The sequence below is a fragment of the Pleurodeles waltl genome, chromosome 3_1 (genome assembly GCF_031143425.1).
Source record: "Pleurodeles waltl isolate 20211129_DDA chromosome 3_1, aPleWal1.hap1.20221129, whole genome shotgun sequence".
Lineage (NCBI taxonomy): Eukaryota > Metazoa > Chordata > Amphibia > Caudata > Salamandridae > Pleurodeles > Pleurodeles waltl.
In genome coordinates, this window is record NC_090440.1 from 1904029544 (window position 1) to 1904051722 (window position 22179).

Below are 22179 nucleotides of genomic sequence, written 5' to 3' on the forward strand. Positions count from 1 at the left end.
CCTTCATACTCTCTTGTAGGTTGGTCTTGGCGCTGGCGGGGTCCTTGGTGAGGGAGAGTACAAGTTGGGTGTCGTCGGCGTAGGAGGTGATGATGATGTCGTGCTTGCGTACGATGTCGGCGAGGGGGCTCATGTAGACATTGACGAGTGTCGGGCTGAGCGATGAGCCTTGAGGTACGCCGCAGATGATCTTGGTGGGTTCTGAGCGAAACGGAGGGAGGTAAACTCTTTGGGAGCGGTTAGCGAGGAAGGAGGCGATCCAGTCCAGGGCCTGGCCTTGGATCCCGGTGGAGCGTAGGCGGGTGATTAGGGTGCGGTGACAGACGGTGTCAAAGGCAGCCGAGAGGTCGAGGAGAATGAGGGCGACTGTTTCACCGTTGTCCATCAGGGTTCTGATGTCGTCTGTGACTGAGATGAGGGCGGTTTCCGTGCTGTGGTTGATTTAAAATCATTATAATTTGGAGGATGTATAATAAGAGCCATCAAGGAAGCTTCATTTTTGTTCCCATAATACATTTGTTTTACCTTTTGTTTTCAGACCTGGGCGTGTTTTGGCCTTTTCTTTCGAGGACGTTTTTTTTTCTCATTGCTGTCTGTCTGTCTCCGCAGAGTCTGAAACTTCTTTTGTGCATCCAAATCCTCATGGTACCTCTCCATTCATAAATGGCAATGACGAAGATCAAGGGCCAACTGAGGAAGGGGCGATTCGTAAACCTCGTAAGAGGACGAAGTGAGTATGTCCCGGAGACTTTTGATATGTGCTCAAATCAAACATTGTTCTTGGAAAGATGAGGGGAGGTGACCATGCTAGGCGCAGAGCTGGCCAAGCGCAGTCACACCATTTGAGTTTCGTGTAGGTCTCCCAGCCATGAAGCTTGAAAAAGGGATTCGCTAGAATGGACGGGAGCAAATGAACATCATCTGAAGAGTACAAAAGGTCGAGCAAGGTTCTTGCTGAATCGGCTGAGATGTTTGCTAAATGAATAGATCCCCTAAACAATAGACTGGCTTGAATCAGAGTGTGTCATTTGATGATTCCATTGGGGAAACATAATACATCTGTCACCAACTATGTTAGTTCTGGGTGCTTGTACGAGAGAGTTACCTATGGCATGATATAGGTGATAATTATATGGGAGGGGTGGGATTAAAGACACATGTTTAATTTATTATTTCTTTGTGGGTTTTTTTGTTTCCTTCTAAAACCCACTAACATTTATTTTCAAAAAACGTTCTTGCGCACCCAGTGAGAGAACTCCGCCTTGTATTCATTCATGCAAGATGTTGAAAGGGAATGGATTTTTAAAGATTGATTCAGGTTCCACTGTATTTTAGCATAACACAAGGTAAAGAAAGTGGTTGCAGGCACAGATCGATTTAGCCATCAATCTCCCTTAGCCCCACTGCCCTATGCAGGTATTTGTTTGTTCTCTAAATGCCCATTCCCTTCTCCCAGTCGATTTGCAGATCGGCCCTGGCTCAGGCATTCTGTGTGCCTGGGTTAACAGATGCATCTCAGTCAGTTATACGTTTTTGTGTTGGAATCTGGGCATAAGTCTGATGGCAGTGGCTGCATTTGGCACATGCCTATTGGAAAACACACCCCTAACCAACTGGGAAAAAAGCGTGCTTTGGACGAAAACCTGTTATGTTCGTCTGTTTCTCAGAGAAACACTGCTATTCATTTTGCTTCATCAAGAGTATTTGAACAATTAAGGGAATGTGTGAACTGGCAAAGGGTCTCTAGTGTATTCTGTATGATTATATCATAGTCTGCAATTTATATTAAACAGCATGTCCTCACGCACATGTAGTTTAAACCCAATTTCACACTTAGCTACTGATCAGTTCCTTCAGCATTTTATCTGATGTAGTTTTACATTTTTTGAATTATTCGTGATCATGAGGTTGGGGGTCACTAATGAAATAATATACACAGCAATAACAGAGCATACACATTTAGTTCAATATTAATACAATATTGGTGTAGCCTATCCACTCCAATGTGCGAATGTGCACCAGATTCAATGAGGAGCGATGGTTTGTAATTTATCTTCCCCAGAAGCTGTAATACTTCAGATCACTTGTAGTGCTGGTTTCAACAGTTGAAGATGCAGATTTACTACTATTAGTTATCTGCTGCTCTTGTGACATATATATAAGAATTTACATCAGTTTCTTTCTCCTCTGGATTAGTCCGGTAAACACTTGGAGTCCTCGAGACTCCTTTAGAGAATTCCGGAGGTAGCTTACCCAGAAGAAAGCTCTGCTGTTATCTGCATTTCCTAGGTTTGACAGTTTAGTGCCTGGCTGAGAGTCCTGCCAAATTTAAGTCACTTTTTAGCCTTTGTATCTTCAAACAAATCGTTGAATATAAATCACACTTGAATTGCCCTCACCCAAAGCATGCATTCTGGCACTCAAGTGTCCCTGGCGCACGCAAACTCCTTCCACACCACCCTTTGTCCGTGCATCAGAACCACCATACAGAACTACTGTTTTTTTTAGGCAGGGCGCAGGGATTGGCTTCCATTTTTTGGTAGAATGTCACTGACCGTACCCTGTATGAGGAACAGAGGTATGTTTTTGATTGGGTGTTTGAAGGACTTGCTTCCCTGGGCTTTGCACGCACTGTGGGTTTCATGCAGTGTGGTCATTGAGACTGCAAGGCCTGTAAGAAGGTTGCTTCCCCGGTTCCAGGGCATTCTACCACCATTTGAGGAAAGGAATCCTCTCTCTGCCTTTTAGTGGGAAAACATTAAGTTTTTGCAATAACAACTGACCTGTTCAGGACTGACATGGTCCGGGCATCCTTAGGTTGATCAAACTGCAGTATCTAAATCCTTCAGAAGACAGAAAGGTATTGGTCCAAATCCCTCACTTCGGTGTGTGGGCTTTCTTCTCTCTAGGTTTTTGACACCAATACTTTGGTACTTGCGACAACTGCTTTAGTACTGGACAACCCGAAAACAGTATATTAACTTATATATTTTTTCAAATGCATCTTAAAAGGTTAGAAAACAAGGTTTCCAGATACAAATTGGTGCCACCATAGGCGCCTGCTTTGAATGCTTTATCTTCCTGTTCTCTGGCTAAAACATAAGAAAAACAAGAAGGAGAAGAAAATAAAATGGATACATTGAGACTGGGATCACTACTGATTTCTTCAGTAGCTGGTGCATCACATTCTACCACTAACTCTGGAAAATAATGCAAATGAGAAGAATTAATTTATTTGCTATGTTTTGTGCATCAATTCACAAATCTCTCCAGGAATTTAAAGACAAAGGAACTCACTTCTAATACATACAAATCCAATACTGTTGGTTCTCATACATACTACATTTGTCAGAGAACAACCCTTGCATCTCTCCCAAACCTCAATACCTTCTGTTCAGGAGAGACAATTAGTCCTTTCAGTTGTGAAACTTAATGGTCTTGTTTTTGAAAAGGTTATGCAATCTTAAACATAGGAGGTCAGAATTTTGCCAATTGGTGCGGTGCTCGGAAAGCCTCTACTTGGAGAAAGTACAATTACAAATTGTTGAGAACTTGTCAATATACCTTCAAAAGGAGTCTAATTCTCCCTTAATTCGCTCTTAGTACTGTAAATCTTTAAACATCTATTAGGCACTACATTTTTACGTTTACTTGGGAAACCGCTCCGCAGTGGGCTCTTAACTAAATCATGGATACTATTTATCCAAAGCTGACAAATCTTACTTTTTTCCATAAAGACTAGGGCCCTTTACGTGTTTGGAGGATGGGAACACCCATCTGCCAAGCTCTGGAGTGGGTGGTCGCCGCCATGCTGGCAACCTCTGCACCGGCCTCATTAAGACATTCCCACTGGGCTGCTTGGTTTCCGCCAGTCAGCCCAGTGGTAAAGTCTGTCCATTTTGAGGGTACGGGACAGGGCGACCGCCTGCACCTGTCTGTTCTCCGCCAGCCTTTTCATGGTGGTTGTACCACCATGAAAAGGCTGGTGGAGAACAAGGTTGTAATCACCAGGGCCGGCTGATTGTAACATGCACCGCCATCATCCCGTCGGGATCGAAGATCCTGTGGGAACGGCAGTAGTTAGGCGGGTCTGCCTGCCAACCTCGTAATGTGGCGATCGGACCGCCGCAACTGCGGGGGTCCGACGCCATTGTGGCATTGGCGGTCCTCGGACCACCAATTTCGTAATCGGGTCCAAAGTTATTTTTCACAGTCCGCATTGCTTTATTCCAACTGTATTGCCACGCGTCCTCCACAGCAGAGGTATTTCTCCAAGTTTTTCTACCAAGATCTTACATGTTTTACAGAGAAGATCATGCATAATATTAATGTTCTCACACTCCCATGTTTTACATAGAAAGATTCTAAGGAGATCTTCGTTTTCTCATGCAAGATATTAGTTAAGCTGCCTGTTTCAGGTTAGATTATTTCTTGCATTTGTGAGGTTGATGGACTTCTAATTCCTGAAACGCGTGTCCATCTTGAAAACCTTGGACAACCTTATAGGGTACTCGCCTGCGATCTGGAAACATTATTTTCGGAATAGATCTTATTTAAAATATGAATCATATGGCTAGAAAGTTCTTTGTCTGTTTTAGCTTGTTAGCTGAACATCACATTCCGTCTTTCCCCGCTGTGTATCTGCTCAGTCTGTTCCAAAACACTTGTGATTAAAAGAAAACAACACAAAAAATGAGGCAAAAAATCGCTTTCTCACATCTACTCTCTCATTATAGCATATGCTTTGCTTCAATGGTACTTATTGTAAAACGATACCTGAGAACAACTGGTGATGTGAGAATAATAGGTGAGGCCAAGCGATTAGAGGAACATGCACACATGGATGCCTCACTTTCTGTTTTTATGAGTGTGTCTTTTGGATTGCTTTATTGAGTCTCCATACAGCTGCAGTCTCTCCTAATTAGCTGTGAAGGGGGAGGACAGGGGTTAACAGTGCCAGAATCCTGATGAAGAAATGTTTTTTCCTATATGTTTGATGTGTCTGTACAAGAGACAATATTTTGTTATGCTACCCAACTGGCATTTTAATGATGTTTTCCTTTTGATGTCTTGGAACACTAAAGAATAATATTTTAGATATATTCGAATATGTTTGTAGAACAGTTTGCATGATAGTTAGAAAATAACCTTGCCTATGATCATTTACAAACCCAGGTGACTTGTGTACGCTTATTCCCTCCTTTTATTTTTGTCTGCCATAATATTTAAATTGTATGGGTAGTTGATGCTTTAATATCTTATAACATTCTTTTTACATTTTATAACAACAGAAAGACACGGCCAGCAGATCTGCAATATCCTAATGAACTAGGAGTGGAGGAGGAAGACATTATTGGCGATGAATATGTACAAGCTGCTGAACGGAACCCTGCGTTCACTTCACAGCCTGTGACTAGTCAACCCGTTGGCAAGCTATTTGTTGAAAAGAATCGTAAGTAATGAGAGTCCTTTGCAGTTTTAGGTTAATTTAGACTTTTTGTGCCCTTGCAATTTCATGATTCAACCTTCTGCTCAACCTAATTTTACATTTCAGAATTAAGCCTTTCTGAAGTGGGGTTGGCACTATATTCCATTGTTTTCATAGCACTGGTACCTGTTATTAACCTCATTACATAGTCATGTAACTACATGTTGTATTATCAATATTTATTCCAATGCTAAGGCTGCGTTTTTTCACCCTTGCAACCAATATCTAACACTCAAAGCAACTCCTGCTCCCTTACTTATTAATTCCTTTGCTTATTGAAAAATAGGTATCACTGAAAAAAGTAGAGAGGGTTGGCTACCATGCCACACGACCTCATTTTCCTGTGAAGTGATGGTTCTGTTAGCAGGTAGATAGTGACCCCTTTTTTCTTCACAATTCAACTCAGGCTGCTGAAGCCAAGCCCTCCTATAGTATGAGTGCCTTAGCTAGTTGGTACCTATCTTTGTGGCCAAAACTGCCAGAGACGATTGTCATTGGTCTAGGACTCACTTCATTTCATGTGAATAGCCATACCAATAAGGCCACAAAGGCCAGACTTTTGTCTGCTTAGTGTTCTAGAAATATGTATGACTAGTCTGTAGGCTGGGTGCATGGGCTATGGGAAGCTACTCGAGGATCATCTGCCTGAGCAGATTGCCCCCACACACCCCATCTGCCCAATCATACAGTCAAAAGCAGAACAAGCAAGAGTCCACAGATGCAATGATGTCAAAAAGTTTGTCCTTGTTATAGATGCAGTGATGAAAGGGTAGAGCTCTGGTGAGCATGTGATGAAATATATATAATTGGAAATCAATGCACAACACTTCTTCAGTGAGGGGGGCATGGCCTGATGACGAAGGCGTAAGAAGTGCCTTTCAGACTTACCCTTGCTGAACCCCCATCCAGTGCCATCCTGCAACCCCTGGGCCCTGGGGGCTTCAAATGTCAGCAGTGAACCCCCTAATGACCATGCTACCCTCATAAGTGCCGGAGTGTCATCCTAGTAGAGCTATAGCAGCGCAAATAGCAAAAAAAGAATGGCAGATCCCAGAATGGTGCCGGAGGGCCAAGAGAACTAAGCCGGCCTGCTATCAGCTGCACTGGACCTGTGGAGAAGGCCCTAACATCCTGGAAGGCGAGAGAGGAGCTGCTGCCCCTAAAGTGAGGAGGGTTGCTGAGAGCGAGAAGAGGAGGATGATTATACCAACCGAGGCAATACTGGAGAGGACCAGACCGGGCCAAACAGCGAACTGAATCAGCGACGCAGCATAGAAGGCGGTAGCAAAGAAACAACATCAGTTGCCTTCCTACTGCCCATCTACCACTGACTCATGAGCAGTGCGGTGAGTGCGGTTGATGGGTGCCATGCCCCCTATTGCCGACTCATCATACCTGGGGGATCTGTCAGGCCGCGGTTGGCGGTCAAGGGGTGGTGGGGAAATCCAGCTTGCTGCCTAGAATGGAGCTCCATCTCGCTGCCCCTCCCTGACACCGCCGAGGAAGAATTAAGAGGAGCGACCTGCAGTCCATCATCAGAGCAGGCCGCCAGCATATAATACAATCTCTTACTCAGGTGCACCAATAAAAGCCAGGGCCCGACGGAGAGATCTCAGCGGGCCCGCGGAGCCACGCAGAACATTATGTGCTCGGCCGATTCTACCAGTTGACACTGATATGGCCTGCTGATTTACCCAGGCAGGCCCAGAGTGCATCCGACTGCTAGCCCAGCATTCAAAACACCGGCCTGGAAGTAGGCCCTAATTTACAAAGGTGATTCCAGGGGACTGAGGAGGCAATGTGAATGGTGGGGTGGTGAGATACACTTAAGTAGGACATCAAACCTCCCAAACAGGGTGCCACCACAGCAGCCCACGGAGCAATAGAAGATGTCCTGATCTGCACATGGGGGCATCTACCACTCAGCCTGCAGCCTAAGACAAAGGAAGAAGAATGGAGGAACTTTAAACTGTGAGGGGCACTTATCCCTCCTTTTATACACCTGCAATGCACTTCACATTTGTCAGACTATCACTTGGTTCACCCTTGCAACTGGGCACACTGCTTGCAGAAGCAGTTGTTATACTGTCTCCTACTTGGAAACTCCAATAGGAATCTCACCTCATATGCCTGACCGGGAGGCCCCTCTAATTCCTGAGACCATGGGAAAAACCTCTAAAAAAAGGACCAGGAGACAGGAGATGCACCCATTGAGGGTGCAGGTGATGCCCCATGGAGCGACAGACATAGAGCCCGAGGACCTGAACCACATGGGGTGCCACCCTCCAGGCGATCACCACCTTTCAAGATGTGCTTGAGGCTAAAATTGATTCTCTGGTGAGCATCATGTGGATTCTCTGTGATGACCACCACAGCCTGGCAGAACGAGTGACCACAGCAGAAAACGTCCTGAACGAAATGTCCCTGATGTTGACCGAGATGACTAAACAACTATCCACTATGACGACAAAAATCTGGACAGTAGAAATGAGAGCTGAAGATGCAGAAAACAGATCATGATGTAACAATATACGGGTGGCAGTCATCCCAAAGAGGGAGCTAGCATGGTGAACTTTCTAGAACAATGGCTACGTGAATCAGTTGTGACAGAGGCTCTCTCCTCCTTCTATGCTCTGGAGAGAGCACACATAGTTCTGGCACGTATTCCTCTCCCGGTGGGCCCTCTATGTCCTGTAGTAGCCAGACTGCTCTATTACAAGGACCGTGACCACATACTTGGCCAAGCCTGGAGGATAGGAGATCTCAAAATTGACAACAGCACGATTCGGATCTTCCCAGACTTTTCACGTGAAGTACAGAAACAACACACAACTTTTCAGGAAGCTAAGAAGAAACTCTGACAGATGGGTATACCCTATGCACTGCTATTTCTGGCCAGGCTAAGAGTGGCAACACAAGAGGGTACGCAGTTTTTCCAGACCCCATAGGAGGTCTGGCGTTGGATTGATCACCTCCCTAGCTCTGCACCATATCAATGATTCCATGAAGACTTCCCTCATAGGGTTGGATCGCGACAGCGGACTAAATGCCATAACAGGTCTGCCCCATCAGAGGCTGAAGTACAAAAGGAACACAAGAGCATAATGGCTGTGGTGGCGTGAATTAGCAATAACTGAACTAGTCCTCAATCACCGCTGGAAGAGGAGACGGAGCGAACTTTGGACTCAGGCTGCAGATCTAGCTCCTCTGAGGGTTTGAGAATGAATCTTTCCGTGGTGACCCCTGGGACATCTGATGAAATCATATGACCTAAGTATCCTGTCAGAACAGTATTGGGGGAGGAGGTAGTGGGGGTGATAGGGGGCTGGTGGGACTGTTATGGCCGATTTTGAATTGACTTACTTCCCTAGAGCAAGGATGTTAATAATATGAGTGTTGTAATGATAAAGTAATACTGATAAAAACCTTTCAATAAAATCTGTTTAAATCAGTAAATCAGTGAACATGCTTTGCTGCTTCCTCTGTAATAACATGTATTTGGGTTCTGTACCCTGGGGAAAGCCTGTCTTAAATCAGCTATGTTGTGATTATGTCTGTAAGCAAACAGGAGCTGTGGTCTTGAGCGAGTTACCAGCCTAGGTTGCAATGAAGATAGGACTGGCACCAGCGATTACCGTACTATTCCCATTTCTTCCAACTTTAATGCCTCCTTTACCTACAGCCTACCCTGGAGACCATGGAAAAAGAGAGTATTCAGGCCTTGTTTGAAAAGGCTTCACTTTTGATGCTGAGGATGAAGCAAATTACACCTTGTTTCCCTTCCCTCAGTGATTGCAAAGATTGGTGAGGACCATTCAGAGTGTTTTTGGGCTTCTTTCAAGTAAGTTTCAAGCCAGGAATGCACAAAGAGACTGCGTTTGTGGCAGTTTTAAATGAATAAAGGATGAGCCTTGGTACTGGGCATCCATTCTAGTGCTTTTGGACCTTTCAATGTCCTTTGATACAATATATAGTTCCATTCATAATGTCTGTGTGAATGCCTTTTTCTGGTTATACTCCTTTCTCTCTGACAATTGCCAGTCCTATTCTATTAAGCCTTATTGTTGTAAAAATTTCCTATTGGACTGCTGTGTTATTTAGGGGCCCTTCTCTGTTACTTATTTTGTTTAAGTTTCAATAAATGTTTTTTTCAGTTTTAAAGCGTAAAGCTGGTCATTGCCTTTTTCCTGTTTAACACTGGAAAAGAAAAAGTATAAACCAATTAACCTTTCCCTCACTCCCCCATCAACTCTACCTCCCCCTGCCCAGGCCTCACCTCTGAAAGTGTCTCCCTCCAATGGTAGTCAGTATTTCTCCCTCTTGTGAATATCTACTTTTGCTGCCGCTATTGGGCACCTGCACTGTTCCCAGTAGCTGGGGACATATCTTTTAAGGTATGTAGTATACATAGGCCCTCATTCCGACCGCCAGGGCCGCGGGCAACGGAAGCACCGCCAACAGGCTGGCAGTGCTTCAGTGCCCATTCTGACCGCGGCGGTAAAGCCGTGGTCAGAAAAGGGGATCCGGCGGTTTCCCGCCGGATTTCCCCTGGCTGGGCTGAACCTCCATGGCGGCGCTATGGGGATTCCGACCCCCTTCCCGCCAGCCTGTTTCTGGCGGTTTTGACCACCAGGAACAGGATGGCGGGAACGGGTGTCGTGGGGCCCCTGGGGGCCCCTGCACTGCCCATGCCACTGGCATGGGCAGTGCAGGGGCCCCCTAACAGGGCCCCAGCATGATTTTCACTGTCTGTATAGCAGACAGTGAAAATCGCGACGGGTGCAACTGCACCCGTCGCACCCCTGCAACACCGCCGGCTCCATTCGGAGCCGGCCTCTGTGTTGCAGGGCCTTTCCCGCTGGGCCGGCAGGCGCTCCCTTGGCGGGCGCCCAGCGGGAAAGTCAGAATGGCCTCCGCGGTCTTCTGAGCGCAGAGCGGCCATTTGGCGGTGCCCGGGTCAGAATGACCCCCATAGTCTTTTAAGATATGTAGTATACATTGGCCCTAATTTTAACATTGGCGGTAAATGCCGCCTACTGCCGCGGCGCCAGCCGCCAAAAGACCACCACCGCAGCTAACATCTGTTCACCAGATTATGACCACAGCCGGATTTCTGCCACAAGGGCGGAAATCCGGCTGTGGCCATACTGGCGGATGGTGTTAAGGTGGCGCTGCTGCCACCAGCAGCGCCACGCCAGTAGACCGCTGCCAGCCATACTATGGCAAATAATATGGCCTGGCAGGCACTGCTGGCGGTAGCAGCGCTCTGTCCCGTTCCCTGCCGGAAGACCCCTGGATGCAGTTAAGTTGGGCCTCCGACAGGGGAGCAGGGTGGGGGGTGTAGTGTGTGTGTGTGTGTGTGTGTGTGTGTGTGTGTGTGTGGGGTTGTGTGCATGAATGTGTGAGTGTGTGCGTGAATGCGACTGTGTGTGTAGTGTTGTCTGCGTGGATGTATGCATGTGTGAGAATGCATGTAAGAATGGAAATGTGAATGCGTGTCTGCATGTCAGTGTGAATGTGTGTACAGATGTGTGCGACAATGAATGGATGCATGCGTGAATGAATGCATGGATGCCAGTGTGAATGAGTGTGCGTATGCGTGGTGCGTGTATACGAGTGTGCGTGAATTGGGGGGGAGGGATCAGAAGGGGGGTTGTGGATGGAGGGGGGATAGAGGGTGTCTGGGAAGTGTTGGGGGGGGGGGCTCCTACCAGTGACAGGGAAGGAATTCCCTGTCACTGGGAGGGCCTGCCACCACGGTTTTCGTGGCGTTATGAAAACCATGGCAGTAGGCAGGGTCAAAATGCCGCCGGCGGTACAATAGCGGCCGACGGGCTGGAGATTGTTCTCTGGCCTGGCGGCTGCTACCGCCATGGCGGTTGGAGTGGTAAATTGGCAGGTTAGCTGCAGCCAACCTGCCAATGTCATAATGTCTCTGTATGTACCACCACATTATCACCTACCGCCAGGGTCATAATGACCCCCATGGTCTCTTCAGGCATCATAATTCTCCTCAGCCTTAAGATACCTAAGCGAGGAGAATGCTTCATTGTTTATTTTGTTATGTTGTGATGTTATGTTATTCCTTCCTATAGAATGCCTTCTTATAGAGTGCATGCTCACCAGAGGTTTCTTATAAATAACACACCTTCTGTAAAACCTTTACATGCAGCCATTGCTATATCTTTTGTTGAGCTGTCTGCATCCTATACTGATAAAACCAATCATATAATGCATTTTGACCAATCTCTTTCCAAGTAACAATTGAACTAAGACCGACAAAACAAAAGTAATTTGTAATTGTTATTTTTAATGACAAATATTTGCAGTCACCCTGTATGACCTCCTAATTTGGACCCACCCACAGTTCCAGCTGCTAAAGCTAAAAAACAAATATTTAAAATGTTTTTTTGTTTCCAGCAAGCTTTCACCAAACAAATCAACTCAAAAGCCATAAAATGCTTTCAACAAAGTGACCTTCTTCAGAAAAAAAAAATCAATTTTATCCTATAAAAATGCTTCTTTTATGGGTTGTGTTGATGTGCATACTGGATGGTGGGAAAGCTGGTTATTTGGGCTTCTCAGCATGAATATCAGTAAGCTGCAGTGGGTCCAGAATATGGCTCAATAGCTTATTTGTGGCCTCTAAAACGTGGCAGTGGGTCATACTGCCAAAGGAAATAACACTGTCTCCCTTTCACCCAGTTTTCAACACTCTGCTTGGTCCATGCAGCCTTCTTTGGTACTGGTCCAAAGGTGTCTCTCTATCTTCATGCATCCTTGTATAGCTATATGGTCTCTCGATTTAGGATCTCCTGCTCTTTTGTCTATTCCTCAGATCAAGAAAATTTGTGTGTTTCATCTCTTAACCATGAATGATTAGGAAATCCCCTACAATCAATCTGTTTTGTTGTACTTACTTCTTATCATGTTTTGTCATAGACTGTTGCTTCCAGTGAGTTGTTGGAGTCCCAGTGCCATGACACCTTACGGTAAACGCTATGCCTCAGTACTTAATTTGTAAAAGAATGAGTGCAGGTGCCAAAAGCTCTGCTCAGAAGCCCATGGCCAGCGCTACTGAATGTTGGCATGCCAAATACCAAGGCTGCATAGTCTTTAATCCCCCTCATACCTCTTTAATCCACTACCAGACTCTTCCTGCCCCTGTATCTCATTCTTGCCCGTCTGTGCTTTCTCCCTTTGTAACTGTTTTTCTGTATTTATTTTTCCCCTTTTTTTGTTTTTTTTTCCGTATCTAGCTCCTAGTCAAGGTCTGATATCAAAAAGTGCTGGTCAATAAACATGAGCTGGTGGGCCCCACGGGCATCCACCACCTCAAATTACGCACTGCTGCACTTTATAAATGACCTGCTTTGTTCATTCATTTAGGGTTGGCCAATAGGATAGGGATGGCTCGTGGAAGTAGTCTGTGGAGAATGTTTTTCCTAAGATAGCACAAACTGGCAGAATAAGCAGCACAACTGTTTCTTAACATTTACTAGATGAGGAAGACGGCACCTTTCACTCACTACTAGAATAGAAACCCATGGGCATATATACCAAAAGGTCTCTGCGTAAATGTGCAACACTTGCACTTTTATGTATCACCGTATTCTTCAGTGGGAGAGCAGAAAAATACAGTAAGAAAATCAGGACATGCCTTCAACTAAGTCAGGAATGATTGGCCCACACAAAAACAAGGATTTGTCTGTAGTGGTTCTTAAAATAAGACTACACATTGCCACTGAGTTTGAGGCAGGTAAAAACAGACACTAATCACATGCTGGAAACGTAAAATTGCATTTTACCTAAACACAGTGACATCGGGTTGTTTACAGCGAGACACCACACTAAAGTCATATGTTGTTAGTTACTGTCCAGGCATTACATTTTCTTGGTTTTATTACTAAGTATTGTCCCCGAAACAATTGTGGTACAAGAATATCAAAGACAGTGAATTCCCAGAAATATAGATGACTATCCTGTATCAGGTAGGCCACCTGGAACAGTTTGAACAACATTTTGGTGGAAAAGTTGCACAGGAAATCTAATAAACCATAAATCCAACAGAGTTCTTTGGTTTATTTTTGTCACCCTAACAAAATGACAGAACACGTTATCTGCAGATGGGAATGAAAGGTAGGACACATTTTGCTCTGCATAATCTTTCTCACGAAAGGTATCCTCAATAAAGTATTAAGCTATTTAGAATTATGTACCAAGCAGTGACCCATTAATGAGAGGAAGTTACCAAAGGATAATTGTTTGCTAAGAGATGGGTTTGAGAGCTGACTGACCAGCTTAGGCATCTCTTCATTTGAAACCAAAAACACAAATGGTATATGAAGAAGGGCTCGGCTTGTGGAAAAGATCCACCCTTGTTTCAAAAATCATTGCCCTTCCTGAGCTTTCTAATTCCTAAGTTTTTTTTCTCCCTTATCTCTTTACATAGGACGTTTCCAGGCTGCTGATCACTCAGAGTTGAATAAACCTTCAGAGAAAGTTGATTTTTTTATGGATGTAAAATCTTCATGGACCACCAGGGATGTTGCTCTCAAAGTCCATAGGGGATTCAGGTAGGTAGATGAGTCTAAAAAGGTAATTTGTTTCAAATCCTACCAGTGTCCTGTCTCAGAATATTGCCTCCACATTTGTACAATAAAGTGAATACCTGTAATTCAGCTGAAAGGTAGTAGTTCTCCAACCTTGGCAGTTCACTGAGAAAAGAGTTGTCAACATTTGGATTTGTTGTTGGCTTGGCAAAGAACAGGATCATGCTGCTAAAGGTATTTCTGTACCTAAAGTAATTGACAGCTAGGCACTGCCATCCTAAAACTCTGAGTCAAATGCATTTCTTCCGACAGCCTCTGGGCTCTGGGCCTGGTACCCATTTTAAAGTAAATGCTGTGCATCTCACACCTCATCTACCTTAGCCCTTCCATCTCATTCAGTTATTTGCAGGCATCATCTTCTTTCCTTCTAATCAGTCGATGTCCGAAAGTTTTATACATCATGTCAGTCATACTGCACTCATTTCCCCTTATCTAGATGGATTATCATCCTCATGGTATGTTATTTGTTCTTATAATGTGTTTCTTGCTTCACTGGGTCAGGTTTAGATGGTGAGCTTCTTCATAAGACCTTTAAACATACTGCAGTTCCACACCTTATTTAAAGTAGTTTTCTGTTTTATAAACGTCTCCCAGTCTTTCTCCCTTTCTTTAATTTCAATATTCTTGAAAACTATCTTCTATTGTCCCTTCAGTTCTCCATAGTAACACAATTGAAAGAGGTTTTTTTCAGTCACCGACACAATTGAAAGGATTTTTCTAGGTCCTCTGCTTATTACTTCCTTTCTTGTAGTTATCAGTTGGCCAACATTGTTTGATATTGCTGATTACAATAATCTGTTACGTGTGCTCCTTCATATAATAATATTTTTGACTCTCAACTTTTTTAGCTTTTGCTTGCATGTGATTTGATCAAATATATTAGTTAGAAAATATTGTTGCTGTCAGTCCTTTTTTGCAAGGTATGGGATAGACTCTTTTCCCCTCTTCGTGTCTTCTTTCCTATCTATAAGGGGGAGACCCCTCAAAAGACTCAACTGTTTATTCTTTATCTTACTCTTGTGTGCTTCTCCTTCCCCCTTGATGCTATCCATATTGGAGTCTGTTTTGCGATTGAGCTACTGAACTTCAATGCCTCATTGCTCTGGTGTCTCCCATCGCCTTTTTTTGTGACTAGATATACTTCTCTTGTCTCCTCTACTCCGTTTGTGATATTGTCATTCCTACTCTTGCCCCATCTTCTACTGTGCCCTTTCCCTGCCAATTCACCATGCAAATTTGTGGCCTCATTTTCTAGCATTCCTTAATCTCTTCTTCATGCACCATTTTGTCCTCTCACACCTCTAGATCTCAATGTTAAATTTGTGAAATTCATCCTCTGCTCACAATTCAAGCTATTAATGCATTGATTCTTACTCTTGCTTGTTGAAAGTCTTGGCTGCTGTTCTTCCATTTTTACAAGTGTCTAAGCTTGTATCCAGTCACCAGTCGAGTCAGTCTTTAGCACATTTATTTTTGAATGACCCTTTATTTCTTACATCGCTCCTCATCTTATCTCACCCTACTGGCTCCTTTTTTCATCTCCATTTCCAATTGCTCTTTCCCTGCAATGCATTAAAATGCAATTGTGGTGCTGTCCTATCTGTCATCTTTGCTATCTCTTTATATCCCATTTTTTTCTCATTGCTAGAAATTCTGTCTTGTTTCTTTGTCCTCTTCACTCCAGTCTCTTTTACAGACCTTTTCTTTGAATGCACACAAATTATGGGATTATCTCTGTTTCTGTTGGTGGGCAGCAGAATCGATCTGCGAGTTAATTGTTTTCAGCTGACATCACTGACTTGACTGCCGGCAGGGCCAATTCAGCCCGAATAAATTGAGAACGGTAAATAAGGTACTACTGGCCCAAGTTACTTATAGCAATTTGCAGAGGTAAAAACTGTGGAATTAAAGCACTACATAAAACTAAGTATTGTCATTATTATTATTATTAATAGTCAGCCAGCAGTATTTCAAAACCTACCTTTCTTTGCCACATCTTGCTCTTATGAAAAATCACTTCCTCTCTGTTTTGTAGTCTCTTAATGTTTTCTTTGTCCATAACATATGTTAACATTTTGTCATGCTTTAATAAATAACCTTTGTAATCTTGTCTAGAATCTGAACCATTTTTTAAATCTTAAGTGCAGTGTTTCGTCAATAATGCCTTCTGAATCAAATGAAACAAGTTTTTTATGTATTTGAGTTTGTATCTGAAATGGCAGTCGTCTGAAATCTCAAATGTCTACAAATAAGAAGCATAGGGCTTTAGGAATTGTGAGTTCTTAATTGTGATTCCTAATGTACAAAAATTTGCAAGGTAGTAGCGGCGATTCCTAATGGGGTCGCAGTAGACCTACCTCATGAATACTAATGACAAGTCGCAATTTGCAGCCCATTAGGAATTGCAGCCATCACAGAGATGGTGGCCTGCTGGGGTCAGCCCACCACTATGCCTGTGATTGCTTTTTAATAAAGCAGTCTTATTAGATAAATGCAGCCTGTTTTCCTTGAAGGAAAACGAGATGTGTTTCCAAAAATAAAACATTTAGATTTAATGTAGGCAGTGGCGCCTTTTGTTTCAAAATTCACAAAGGGTAAGTGGTCCCATGGGAACCCCTACCCATTACCACCCCTCTTGAGGTGTCAGTAAAAAATGAATGTTTTGCTACCGTAATTCGGTTGCAAAGCATTTATAAATACAACTGCAATTCGGTATTTGGAAGGGACCCCCTAAACCCTACCCTTCCAAATGGCAAATTGGTATACACAAACTGTGATTCTGTAACATGATACTGATTCCCAATTTGTGCTCTGTACATATTCTTTCAGTTGGGCCGTTTCTGACCGCATAAATGCTTTTGTACATCTGGCCCATAGTTGTAGTACAGTTTCATAGTCAATTACCTTCCTGAATTAAGGGGCTTTAAAAATTGTAAATTGTAGTTTTGAGAGGGATAGTCCTGACTAGAAAGGCACACTCAGATCATGTGTGTATTACAGGTTCATGCAGTACTAAGATCTAACTGCTTCTGTTCACTTCAGGGTTATTGGTCTGTATGCCAATGGATTCCTTGCTGGATATGCTGTGTGGAACATTATTGTGATATATGTGCTGGCTGGTAATGCGCTTTCAAGCCTCCCAACTCTGTTGCAGTTTTACAAGACCTTGGCGTATCCTGCTCAGTCCTTGCTTTACCTCCTTCTGGCTTTGAGCACAGTCTCAGCATTTGACAGGTAAGATTCATGTGCTTTTGTGGGGTTATGATGTCCTTGATATACAGAATAGCCGAGGATAGTTGAGGAACAACTAGTGAAATCTGGTTTTTAATCAGTTTTTGACACCTTGTCTAATTCACATCACTCGCTCACCTGCCCCTGCTTCATCCTCAGAGAAGATAAAACTGGAATACTGTGCTTTATTACCAATAAAGAATGTACATTTGTTTGATATGCACTTGTTGCAGTGTCCAAAGTGTTGGTGAATAGCAGACTTGCATCCAGTCCAGAGCATGGTTTGACGCAACATTACCATTAACTCATCATGACAACTGTATTATTTTTTAAAATATATCATGTTTTTCTATTATGTGAATGCACACCGATATATTTAAAAGGCAGCCCTTTTTGTAATGATCAAGAAGGATGCAGAGCTCTACCAAAGCATAAAGCTGATCACCTTCTAAAGCAGTTTCCCTGTTGAAGAAATATAGAAATGCCTACTGGCTTATACTCCACGACAGTGCTGTGGTGGGTATGCAGTTGTAAGCTATAAAACGTTCCACCAACAGGGCTGCACTACTTTGTGCAGCCAGTAGCTATGTTCTTTGTTGCAAAACATATACAAATAAGTTGCTTAAAGTCGAGCAAGAGGGTGTATAGTCCCTGGCCGATTTTCTAGTCAGAAGATAACATAGGTGAGAATTTTTGACTTTGTGGGGAATATTATACAGAATCAATTCCTGACTATCATACAACCATTTCCAAACTGCCACAAAAATGTTTACAATATTATGGTAATGGCCTATGGATCATATAATTTAAATTTGATAGACTGACACATAATATGTGCCCGCCGCCCCCCGTTTCCAAAGCCCTGAACTACAGAAATGATGTGCAAGATGCATCTGGCAATTGTAAACTGATCTCAGTCTTATAATTATTTGTATTGTCTGTATGTTTTGTTATGCATTGGTATTGGTGATATTAAAAAAGTTGTTTTATAACGTACTGAGTTACATTTATGTGGATCATTGATGCAATATTTGGCAGCTATCTGACAGCATGAGGAAGAAATTAAAATAAACAAGTATCATTCTAATTGGCTTCCTAGTCATAAATTAAAGTGTTTTCTTTGCTTTATTCCTAGGGTTAACTTGGCCAAGTCATCGGAGTCAGTAAGAGGATTTCTTACCCTGGACCCTACAGCTGTGGCTTCACTGTGTAGGTTTACCACAAGCCATGTTTTAATATGGCAGCAAACATGTAACAGATTTAATATGCATGATAGATTGGGCAAAGCCGGCCAAGTTCAACTTTCTTTCTTCTGAAAAATGACCTGATACCAAACTATAGTACATAAAAGACAGTTGAACTTTCAACACCTTTATTTCTGAGAGGGAACACATACAATTTACTCTTCGCACCTAAATATCATAATGTAAATAATCACTTACAAGCCCTTGTTAATATTTCTGGCAATATGAGATCTCTCATCTGATGCATTAGATATGGTTACACAGACATTGACAGACATTAATAAGTGTTGTACCTTATGCATAACTGTTTGCATGAGAGAATTTTTTTCAATGACGATATTAAATATCTTTCCGTCCTGCCTTTGTTTTTTTGCTTCATTTCTCTGAATTTATCCGTCCTGGAAGAGGTTGACTGTTGAATCATGTTGTGGCTAATTAATATCCATACAAAAGTAAATACTTTTCCCTCTCAACCTTCTTCTCACAAAGATCACCGATACTCTGTTGCCCTCGCCACACCGTGTTCAAGTATTGCAGTGGTGCACAGGGGATTAACTCTCTTTCATCTGAATTGGTTTAGAACTCTATTGGGAAGCTAGTAAATAGTTATCCCTCTGTGCTCATGATTTTGTATGTGATCTCTTCTGAGGCGGTTGGATCTGTGGACTGGCTTAATCCAGTGGGTTTCTGCACAAGGTTACTGCCAACTTGAGTGAGTTTACTCGCCCAATTGTAGGAGCATGTGCAGCCTGGAAGACACCCTTTTAAGGTTGGGCGTCATGGCAACAAGTGGACACAAGCAGCGGGTGCAGTGGTGGTTTGCCAAAGTCAAGCATGTCTGTGTGTCAGCTGAGCCTTGACTCCAAGTTCCTTGGCGCTCATCATTTCCTACATTAAAAATATGTTTCTGCAATGTAACCATTTTAATTCTAAGGTGCTTCCTCCCCCTGGCTTCTTGTCTAGCCAACATGTCTGCATCATCCAAACTTTCATCTCTTTTTCTGGCTAGACCTTATACCCTGCCTGTCTCTACTCTCTTTGCCTTTCTCTTAAATTATTTTTTGTACCACACCAATAAAATGAAATTCACTTTATTCAGCATCTACATCAGGATATATTATTTTCCCTGAAAAGTGGCTTGTTGACTGTTCGGGATTCAACATTGATCTAGCAGTTCCCCGCCCCCAAGGCCTCCATCAAAGATTAATCACATTGACCGCTCCCAAGCTGGTTCGGTAAAGTTGTTACTCTCGTCCCCTCAGATTGTATTCCTTTTGCTAAGATTTGTGTCTCAAACTTTGGATTTCTTCCTGGTCATCCTTGTCAGAATCTTAGTTTATCTAATACTCTCCCAGCGATTAGGCCCCCTTAATTGCCTCTGATTATGTGATTTTTGGTAATCTAAATGTCTGTATCATATCCTACAATTTAGCTAGTGGCTCATCAGTCTTCAAGGCGTGTTCTTCAGCCAGCACACCTTGTAGGTTACTTAATTGACCCCTTCTTTACTTCCTTTAAGAATATTACCTTTTCAGAAACTCTCCTGTGAGCCTGGAAAGACCAGTATAGGATTTATTTTTCTATTCCCTACCTTCTTGCTTTCCCTGTTACTTCCTCTAGTGTATCAACAATAATCTGAGCTAGAGTAGTTGATGATGATCTTTCACCTGCAGTGTCCCTGTCTCCTTTTCTTTGACTGTCTGTGTGGCTCATGTACAGTCAGTTTTTGCTCCGGGATTTCCTTCATCTTGGATACTGTCACCGATTTTAAAATGTCTTGCCTTTATTGCATCCATTTCTGTGCTCTTGGGAAATGCCAGGACTTGTGGACCATCAAGCTGTAATATTTGAGACTGATGCTCCAGCTACTGCAGTCCCAGTAACATTAGATATCTTGAACCTCATAAATTCCACGTAACATTCCGCCAGTAGCTTGGATGGTAAGAATTCATCTCTGAAGGCCTTCAAAATTGATAAAGGACTTTTAAATCTTGTCCTTTATCTTGAAAGGGAACACAAATAAACAAGTTGTTCCAAATACAGTCTCAATAGGTTATTTATGATGGTAAAATCGATTTATTTGCTCTGATTTTGTGTTGTTTGCAAGGATGCAAGAGGGCTTGCAGGGTGCAAGAGGGCTAGACTAGAGACATGGGGAAATCAGATACTAAATATATATGATATCTATTAAGGCATTATAGGTGAATTAATATAATACAGACATATGTGTTACAAGTGATTCAATACTGAAAGGAAACTAGCAGCTAATTCTATATGCTTGACGTGAATTCTTTAGGGAGGCAACCAGGCATATATTTGCATGCTATGTAGTCCAGTGGTGGGCTAGCATTTTACTGTTGGTCCTCTTTCTCATCTTACTGTTTTGATTTAAAAATGTAGACAGTCTCCCCGCCTTTGTCCACCTAAATGTCAGCCACAGTTGCCAACACGTTATTCTGCTCCTACAGCTCTACTTATAGAAGGGCTAGATGCCCAAAACCATTTGTGCCCAGTAATCAGTTTGGCAAGCGCTTATGGCACTTTTAACATCTTATGGGTATTGGTAATAAGTGATCTTGCATTTGTAAAACCATACCTAATGTATGCCCCAAGTGCCTAAAATTATTAGAAAACCTCCATGCAACCGGTAGGGAGTGGGCAGTACATGCTGTTGTTTATATTGAGAATTTGTGAACTCTTTGAGTTTGTTGGCTTCAGAAACCTTCACATGTTACACATTACGTGTAGCTGGCTGAAATAAATGAAATTTGCCTAAAGAACCACCGGCAGTGCAGTGCTTCTTTTGGTTAAAAAATAAATAGGGGTTTGGTCTTTACCCCTCAGGCTGGCACCAGCAGATAGGTGCACCGCTTTTTGAGACCACATTGCTTTATATATATATATATATATATATATATATATATATATATATACACACACACACACACACAACCGGTAGGCATCTCATTACAGTGGTATATGGTGTGTGAACCAACAAGAGTCAACTAAAGGCATCAACCAAAGAAACAGGACAGCGTTCGGCTGCGGCAGGACCTCTATCTCTCTTTAGCCCCCTCCCCTTTAGCACCTTCACATGCTAGAACAGTCGGACAATTACTCCATCAGAGGGGTAGAATAACTCCTTTGGCAGGGTGCAAAGGGGAATGGATCACTCACAAACTTGTTGGAGATGCAGGGGAATGCTGCACATCGGCCGCCTTCAGCAATGCATAATTGTACACTGAATATAATTACACTTTTTCCTCAGCTGGTGGTTTGGTCAGATTTATTGCACTAAACCCATGGTGTTCCATATAGGGTAGCACTTTTGCTGTAGTTCTCCAGACTATTCTTTTTAAAATGGTCTCCATAACCGTTCCTAAAGTGAGAAATAGGACTGCTAGTCGATAAGTGCCACATTATGAGTTTTTCCCAGCTTATAAATTGGAACAATGCCTGCTAAACTTCAGATGCTTAAAAAAATTAAGCACAGCAGTCTTGCGAAAACTGCACATTGTGTCTTAAGAGCTCTTGGTGAATCCCCTGTGAAGTTAACTTTCACTTATCACCTCACACTATTTATTTTCTTCTCAATACCCAATAT

The 22179-nt window shown here is 43.0% G+C and overlaps 1 protein-coding gene across 1 annotated transcript in view; it reads left to right on the forward strand.

Moving 5' to 3' along the window:
* The window catches only part of TMEM237 (transmembrane protein 237), a 54295-nt gene that overhangs the window by 10978 nt on the left and 21138 nt on the right, over positions 1–22179 (forward strand). Inside the window, exons 4-8 of the mRNA XM_069221578.1 lie at positions 610–730; positions 5292–5452; positions 13941–14064; positions 17143–17334; positions 18467–18540. Coding sequence (XP_069077679.1) covers positions 610–730; positions 5292–5452; positions 13941–14064; positions 17143–17334; positions 18467–18540 — 672 coding nt within the window. The remainder of the gene's footprint in view (positions 1–609; positions 731–5291; positions 5453–13940; positions 14065–17142; positions 17335–18466; positions 18541–22179) is intronic.